General features: G+C 38.0%; 1 protein-coding gene across 4 annotated transcripts in view; it reads right to left on the minus strand.

The window, feature by feature from the left end:
- The window catches only part of LOC135100020 (small G protein signaling modulator 3 homolog), a 29426-nt gene extending 23473 nt beyond the window's left edge, over window positions 1-5953 (minus strand). For 2 of the 4 annotated variants that reach the window (XM_064002854.1, XM_064002852.1), the window contains exons 1-6: window positions 5697-5951; window positions 2731-2898; window positions 2057-2207; window positions 1052-1150; window positions 505-668; window positions 1-68 (exon numbers count right to left, since the gene is read on the minus strand). The exon at window positions 1-68 is cut by the window's left edge and continues 143 nt beyond it. In XM_064002854.1, coding sequence (XP_063858924.1) covers window positions 1-68; window positions 505-668; window positions 1052-1150; window positions 2057-2207; window positions 2731-2878 — 630 coding nt within the window. In that variant the 5' untranslated portion in view covers window positions 2879-2898; window positions 5697-5951. Of the gene's footprint in view, window positions 69-504; window positions 669-1051; window positions 1151-2056; window positions 2208-2730; window positions 2899-5407; window positions 5518-5696 lie in introns of those variants that run through there. The other 2 variants (XM_064002855.1, XM_064002853.1) reach the window with 2 other exon arrangements.
- Window positions 5954-9369: the final 3416 nt, after the last annotated feature.

Genomic DNA, 9369 nt, shown 5'->3' on the forward strand with positions numbered 1-9369 from the left:
ATCATTGCTTGAGGCTTTCACCACTTCACGGTAAGAGATATCTGACTGCCGTTGTTTCTGTAGTGCACCTGTAAAGATGCAACAGAAAGCTGATGCACTTCAATTGATGAAGTTTTGCTTGCTCAATATATGATACAAAATTCAACAATCTAAGGTAATATATTATTTTACAATTCATCAACATGCTATACTACAACTGTAAGTTTTACATGCATATATATGCTCCTAAAAACAAAGTGGAGAGAAGCCACACTGACCTATTGGGAGCTATGTATTCTGCTTGCTTATTTTGGTGAGATGAAGCAGTGACACAGGATCTATGTTTTCTCCTAGTTTTCTCATATTTTTATTTCTTTTATAAAGTTCTGAATGATACCATATATGAACTGATGTTGCTAACTATTCTCTTTTTCATCACTTTAATCATATATCTATTGGTTGGACTGGAAATTTCTCCACTGTGAAAAAAAAAAAATCTCTGAAGATACTGAAGTATGTGCTGACCTGAAAGTCTCATCCACAGCTGAGGGCGGAGGGAGTGAGGAAGGCCACCTCTGACCATCCCACGTAGTTTGTCAGTACGAGGGAGCCGGGTATCAACATGCTCCCACGTGAGTTCTCCAACCTCATCACTGTGGCTGAACTCCAAGTAGGCTATCCAATGTAATCTTTATGAAAAAAAGAGGAGATATTAATTTTCACGGCAATTTTGCTGTTCATTCTTCTATCCTTAAGAATAATACACAACTGATATGCATTTAAACAACAAGTACGCTTCATGACAGCAACACTTCAGCAATACAAAAGGATGACTCACAAGAACAGAGTATTCTAAATTGTGAATAGTGAGGTCAAAGTGCAATTCTACAGTAAGATGTGACAAGACAGATGTGGAGCTGTGAATGAATCCCATACAAAATTATTACAAAAACAACCACTTCAACTGAAAGACACATTCCTGCTGTCCAAAGTCATTCAGTTCTGCTAAAATGATGATCTTGTATGGACAACAGTTTCTAATGAAGAAATAGATGAATGCAGGTTATCTCACCTGTGTTGAGGGTCCTCCACAAAAGGCTGACTAAGGAGCTTTGTGCTGTTCTGTTCAGGTCCATCTTCCTCCTCAACTCTAAATCCAAATTCATCAAATCTGTTGAAATATTACAAAGTATCCATATCATTTCACTACAATAGTAATGAACATAGAGAGCCTTCAGCTATGACAAGTGACAACCTATTCAAGTCTTTTCCTTGAAAATTCCAGTTTGCTATCTACTGGTATTCATTTCATAAATTTTCAGCTTGATCATATCTACAAGCATATTTATTTTTTATTTTACTTCTGAAAATCCATCTATCACAAATCACAATTCCTATGTTAGTGGTCACTGCAGCTCCAACAAAGGAAGAAACCTCAACACATGTTTGCCCAAGTCTGATATCCAACTTGCTGTAAAATGCATCTCTTTTCCTTGAGGCCCTTACAAAACAAAAAAATCTACACTTCCAAAAAGAATCCTGAATGGGCAAAAATTTACCTATCTTGGCTTTCATATCACCCACTAAAATAACCTTCCTTTTTATAATTTTCTTAGACATTTTTTTTTTTATGCAGGAGGAGCACCAGCCATGGGCAACAAAACTGCAATAAAAAAGGCCTACTGAGGTGATGGCCCAAGAACAGAGTCAAAAGCAGTAGTCAAAAATGACATGATAGTTATCATGAAACCTCCCTCTTGAAAGAGTTAGTCATAAGAAGATAGAAATACAGAAACAGGCTGGGAGTTAGTTAGAATGATGTTCTCATTACTTAATGTTTCTTACCATTTTCATTGTATTATCATATAAATCTGTTTTATCCAGACAGAGTATTTTATCTGGATCGAAGTCTCCCATTAGAAAAGTGTCCATTATTTGAGCTCCAAAACCAATTGCTTTTTGTTTTTTATTTGTGGCTTCAATGTTTGCAAAACACAGATGCAAATAAAATGTAAAGCTTAAGGACCTATAAAACTGTTTTAATAATTTCTAATTGTTTCTAACACTATTAACTCACCTGTAATCTGGCTGGTGGTTAGGGTCTTGGTGAGTGACCTGCTGGGAAAGACGAGTGAGGATGTCCTGCGGCCACATGGATGGCGTGATGGCTGAAAATGGTCCTCCTACACTTGGCTCTGTTGAATTGGATCCACCAGTTACTCTTATACCTGAAAATGTGAAATCTATTTTAAGTAAATGTAAGTAAAAAAAATTATTGTGTTGTGGATGTTGATTCAGTACACAACTTTACTGCATTTCTAAGAATAACAGTTAATATGCCATATATATATATATATATATATATATATATATATATATATATATATATATATATATATATATATATATATATATATATATATATATATATATATATATATATATATATATATAATGTGAGGCTGCAAACTGGTTAGTCAGACCTACATTATGAGTAGTAGGCAATAAGCCAACTGTTCTTTCACCTTCCTCTACACAGTCAATCCCATCCCCCCCCACAAAGCAGTCCCAGATCAAAGTAAGATAGCGAGATTAAAGTGATCCTAGACTCAAGGCACTCTGGTTCCATAAGCAACATGCACTCTGGATACTTCTAACTATGCTGAGTTAGAAAATTAATATTACGAAAAATCACATCTGGAACACTGTAACAAACTCTTTTCATTTGATCACTCATAAACAAATCTTTACCTGTGCTTAGACCTTCTGGAGTGTCAGGAAGAAACACATCATCTGCATCCTCATCATCATCAGCTGCCGTGTGCACCTGGCCCTGTTTGCTGCCATCTGTGTAACCCTGAGGTGGACGAGGTCCAAATAGAGTACGGGCTATCTCCATTGTGGAACCTACGTGCTGTCCTGGAAAAGAAATGTTTTGAAGTATAAGGAAAGTGATAAATGGTTAAAATGGATGTCCAAACACAGGATTGAAAACCTGAATGTCATATGAAAGATTATAGAATATCTAGGAATGGATAAAGACAACTCCTGTCTATTTTTCATTAATTAAACTGACTATAAAGTACATGTATATTAGCATTTACAATAACCTAGGTAATTCATAAAGGAGACTCACTTCCATAAACTTAGAATTTTTTCTTAAGTATAATACCCCATTGTATGTAATGGTCAGAACTCAAGAAAACCTACAATTTTAAATCTAAATTCCACAACAAAGCTATATTAAATGTACAATAAATCTGCTACATATTTTATACTTATCTCAAATTGTTAACAATTATTAACTTCAAATTCAGTTCTTTGAAAAATATCATCTGTATGCGTGCTACACTGATATAGTTGTATGTGGTTACACTAAGCCAAGCAGGGCAACAGTGACTCAAAATTAACTGCTAATCTTATAAGCAACAAAGTATTGCTGCACAAGCCTACTTTTCCCTTCCTCACTTTGTAACCTGCTGTTACCACATCTCCCTCATCACTTTTCATAAGTGGTTTGCACTATTTCACTCATATTTATCACTTGGTCAAATACCAATCAACATACTTCATAGTAAATGCTTAATATGTCTGCAACCAGATCTGGTGCAGGAATAGTTTAGGGCCCCCACCCCTGAAACCAGTAGAGTACAGATTTTGTTTTTTTACTGATGTACTTAAGTGTCCCCCACCCCCCAAATCTAATGGCTTAGAGGAAGACTGTGGAGTGTAAACATCACAGCTGGCTGTGGAACCTCCCTACCACTTGAAGAACAGAGGCTGAAGGAGCTTCTGTGAGATGTCTGCTGTGTATCCAAGAGTTGAAGATTAGACGGGTTTATGGATGGTGATAACAGATGGAAATAGGTAGGTATATTTCATACAGGGACTGCCATGTGTAAGCCTGGTTGCTTCTTGCAGCTTCCCTTATTTCTTATGTTCTTATGTTCTTATGACCTGAGGAAGGAATGAGTAGGAAGGATGTCCTCTGACCATGAGGATAACCAGCTGCTTGGATGTGCAGCTGTGAGAGAGACTGCCATGTTCGACCACAGCTCCTGCATTAAGCTTGGAGATGTGTCTTGTGCTCCCACTCATGTTCACCTCGAGTGTTGGGGCACCAGGTTCTTGTCCTTCTGGGTAGCTGTACAGAGACTTGTAGTAGTGTAAGACTTGTAGTAGTGTAAGACTTGTGGTGCCTACATCTAGCCATGTGTTCTGCATGAACACCCAAGTGACTGTGCCTGGCATGTATATGGATGGTGTGTGCTGCACTTATGACTCAGTGCTTTGCCTGGTGTAAGTTTTGGTGCCTGTGATGTCCTGTGAGACACAAGATAACTGTATCCTGTTCTCTAGTTATGACATATACGCTTGTGCTGTGCATATAATCTCTGCTTGTTCTTCTTGCCTCACACTCCACTACTATGCTGATCCCAGTGAGTTGCTTCCACCTGCATTGTGGTGCCTAGTGATGGAGTGACTACTGTCCTGACTTCTCCTCCATGTGAGCTACTGCCTTCCCGGGTAAGAGTGTTACTAGTGGCTGGTTGCCTGTGGACGGTGGTGTAAGTGACGGATGCTACAACAGGATGATCTTTCAAGTACCTACTATACTCTAACATGTCTATGTCTACTACAAACCTGATTTAGAAAACTGACATAATTCTAGGGAGCAGCGAGTCTAAAGTTCCCTCAAGACCCAAAAACAGTTTGAAGTCCTAAATGAGAACTCAATAATTATACTACATCCAGGCCTTTTCAATGAACCAGTAAAAGATTTCAGTTAAAAAATGCTTTCTTCATATTATTTTACTATGTTAAGAATAATGGACAACTCAAACACATCAGAAATACCTCACTTTTATCCTATTGTACACCAACAAACTTAGCAATACGATAGGAAAGCAACTTCAGGGTGTCCTGGGGGAGTGAAAAGTCTTTCTTGGGTGGGAGGTTATGTTTGGTTAGATTTAGTTTTGGAAAGCCCTTTGCTGATATATGGCTATGACTGAAGCATAGCAGTTAGTTTAATTTTAAATGACAGTCTGTGTGACTTTGGGAGATTAGTCAACAAGAGGCAGGGAGTAAACTGAAGTACAGCTCGTCATTCTTACCATATATATTTTTTTGGGGATAAGTGTTCTTTAGATCATGAAATGAGTCACAGGTTGAAAAGGACCAACAGTTTTAAGTCGAGTAACCTTCACTCACCACCACTGTATTTAATGTTCCCTTCATCTTTTGTCCTCTGATCAGGTAAGAATATCAGTTGTCAGGTTTTATAAAGAGGTCCAGCCTCAAGCCAGCAGGTAATCCAAATGTAGGTGAGTTGGTTCTTCGCTGACTTGTAAATAAACACATGAACCATATATCAATATACTTCCTGATGACAACAGCATACAGAAGTTGCTGCCCAAAACTGCACCTTATTGGAGTACAGTAAGAATATGTTGCAAACGCTTCTGGCAGATAGAAGTGATAATTTTCTCACGCCAACCTCTTGGTGTAATCTACTGCTACTATTCGGTAGTTATGGTGCAGATGATGCCAATAAGTCCCTAAAAGAAGGATATTCTATTCAACCATCTCTAAATGGGAGTTGAACATGTCGCTGCTAGTGCTATTTATGCCGCAAGTTGACCCTATACACCTGTGGCCCGGACATTTCAGCTCTCGAATATATCCCTGCAGCACTCGAGGCACTAATATATTACCTGTAAACCGCAGAGCCACGAAGGCACAGTGAGTGTTCCTCCAGCTGTGTTTACATCCTGGTAGAGGGTGTCACCAGTGTTGCCATCTTCCGTGCTTGATAATCACAAATTTTAAATCCCGCTGGATAAGACAGAATAACTAGATATCTTATTCAATCGTCTATTAGCCTGTAATTTACCAAAATGTCTCGAATTACATATCAACAAGAGGTGACGTCTCCGCAAGTGAGGAAAGCTTTGATATAGGTCTACTACCCTACCCCTCCCAACCTGCCCCATCTCTCTCTCTCTCTCTCTCTCTCTCTCTCTCTCTCTCTCTCTCTCTCTCTCTCTCTCTCTCTCTCTCTCTCTCTCTCTCTCTCTCTATATATATATATATATATATAATAAAACTATATTAAGTGGTATAAAAAGACGGGATACTGGGAACCTGACTCAGTCTTGTAAAAATACACAGATAAGTATGTCTTAACAGTTGAATGACAGGTTCATAGTTTGATGTCTTAAGTTTAAACCTAATTGTTAACTACGCTGATTCCCCCTTTAATGCTGGTTAGGTCTTTGTTTTAATGAATGAAACATTCATACATGTCCTAAAACTCTAATCACCTCTAGTTAGATCCCTATTAAAAGAAGATAAATTAAGTTTTGGCAGTGTGACTTCTTATCTGGCGAGGATTTAATTAATTTCTCTTTCTTAGGTCGACCCGTGCCATGTGGAATCATGCACTGGCGCTAGCTTAACATTCGTGACGTCAAGCTCGCTCCTCCCATAATACATGCATGGATTTCACGTAGTCATTAGAAATCTTTTATGATTAAGGCTGTGGTTATCAATTATAATAAATTGTGGTTGATGTTGGATTTATTGTGATAATTATTTCATTTTTACCTATGGTTATGGGGTTTTCTGTGGCTATGAATAATAGTTTAGAAGAATGTATGAAGAGAGAGAAGAATGAAGAAGCCTTGTTGACAAAACGTATCTGCTTGCTGGTTCTCGAGAATTTATATGGTAATGACGCCAACTATGAAATAAATTAACGGCACATCACACGAAGGAAGATCAGCTGGTCTGGTCTCGAAGCTGCAACACTTGAGCACCACACTGGGCCCTTCAGGAGGATGTCACTCATGATGCTGGCGGCCTATGTAGAAACGATGGCGGTGGTTGGTAGTGGTGAGGGCTGAGTAACCAAAGCTTGAGTTAGGGACCACGTACACGTAGGCGGGCGGGTAAGCTTGGCAAGTGAGGTTGAAGATTAAGTCCTTGCGGCCCAAAGTGTAAAGCCGTACCTGCTGCCCCTCCACCACTACTTCCACGTGCCCCCACTTGCCATCTCTTGAGGTCAGGCGGCGAGTGACTGTGCCGGGATATCCAGGTCTGTCACACGTTACTCCCTCCACGAACACTTTGTCATGCTGGTCCCAGGACAGCAGAATCCGGCCACACATTTCTCCTGATGTTTTGTACAGCCACAGCTCGCTGCTGATCTGATATGGTTTTTTCTTGAGACTCATCAGGAAGGGCAGAGGCAGGGTAAGAAGGTCGGTGCTTATAGTGCAGGGAGGCTCGGCGCACGTGGCTGGCGGTTTGATAGACCGGGGTGTGTAATGCCTATCACACTTCCGCCGCATGTATGAAACAAAGGTGTCATGGCCAACTGCCGATCCAAGCAGCAGTAGCAGCAGCAGAGGCACCGATGTGGCCATGGCAGGGCGCTGTAGGGTAATGTGTTTGTGCTGCGGCGTGAAGCTTTTTTATTCAACAGAAGTAGAAGAATTACACAGCCTCTGTCCTTATTCCCTTCCTTATCCTGGTTTTGGAATGATTATACCGAAGATAGCAATATCCCCTAAAACAGGCTCCACCCAAACTTTTCTGTGATAAAGCAGGCGAGGTAGGGGGGGATCTCTCTCTCTCTTACACACACACACACACACACACACACACACACACACACATCTCTTTATATCATTAAGTTTCTTACAGATTACAAAGTGTAATTTATTGCAAGCAGCACTATAAGGATCAGAATATCTTTTGTCATCTGTGTGTGTGTGTGTGTGTGTGTGTGTGTGTGGCTCTTTCTTCCTATAACGCAGATACATACAATATTTACAATATGAACATGTTTTTGCATTTCATGTGTTTTAATGTATCTTTACTCATTGCATGTTACTAATGTAGGAGAATTTTATAAGTCTGAATTGAGAAATTCAAAGTAAGCGTGTGTGTGTGTGTGCATATATATATATATATATATATATATATATATATATATATATATATATATATATATATATATATATATATATATATATATATATATATATATATATATATATATATATATATAATTTTTTTGCTATTATATACGCTATATAGTTTTTTTTTTGTTATTTCCATTATCCTTTAATGTTATTGTTGTTTATTTAGTTTATATAATTATTTTATCAATGTAAGGATGTTTACTGTTGAAATGTCTTGTTTCCTTCAACAATTTTCCATCAGAAGTACGATGATGGCTCGACTGTAAATCTTATTATTCCTTCTGTTTATTCATAAATCTGCATGTTATAATCAACAGAGCACCACGCAGGCCATCTAGCGCCATGTTCTGTGGCTTTCACGTGGTCTGAATGTGTGGCCTGAGATCAGGTGACTTGCAGCCAAGCGAGGCGAATTAAACGTGAAACATGAAAATATTAAATATGAAAACATGAAAACATAAAACATGAATCATGAAAACATTAAACATGAAAACATTAAACATGAATCATAAAAACACTAAACATGAAAACATTAAACATGAAAACCTGAATCATAAAATGATTACACATGAACATGAAACATGAAGACATGAACAATAAAGCAGACGACGATCAGATCCAGCATGACGTAGTTACTTCTCCAGTCCTCCTCTTGGTAGTTTAGTAGTGAATATTGTTACTAATATCTTTTATAATATTGTAGGCAGTATTCCAATGGACTTAAGCTGTAGAATGACCCTACAATAGTAAGAGTGACTTGATAAAAATGATAAACAAAAGATAATGAGCTGAATAAGTGTGATCGTGTTAGAAGTGTTTATATATTGCTCATATGTTTTGCATATTACATTCGTACGGTATATAATGTAAGGACGCAATAACTCTATAATCTTTTTTCTACTTATGATATTATGACATTTATTAATTATATTAATTAATTTGTACAACCCTAAATCATTTCACTGAACAAAGATTTGACTGCCGACATGAAAAGAATTAAATTCAATCCCTCCTTTCTTTCTTCAGCAGTATATGTCAAAATAACACTAAACTTACATTGAACTCTTTTATTAAGTTTAGGGAACGGCTGTAGCAGTCTGAGGGTTATTGAGTGATAGAAGCAGGAAGGATGATGAACAGAAACATACTTTGTAAGTGAATGATGAAGTATAAACTACCAGGAAGTCAGTTTGGTTACAATCCCACCAGCTTATGGAAGATTACCAATTCTCTTTCAATTATGTTCATTCTTGGAAACTCAACATTTCAGATTCTGTCGTGAATACGCAATAAATCTTATTCGAGTTCTTTCATTGGTTAGTATTGACGTCATAAACAATTGCGACACTTATGTAAAAAAATTCAGGTCAGATGTACGCAGGCAGACGGCTTAGTATTA

This window comes from Scylla paramamosain, chromosome 4 (genome assembly GCF_035594125.1).
Source record: "Scylla paramamosain isolate STU-SP2022 chromosome 4, ASM3559412v1, whole genome shotgun sequence".
In the NCBI taxonomy this organism is placed as follows: domain Eukaryota; kingdom Metazoa; phylum Arthropoda; class Malacostraca; order Decapoda; family Portunidae; genus Scylla; species Scylla paramamosain.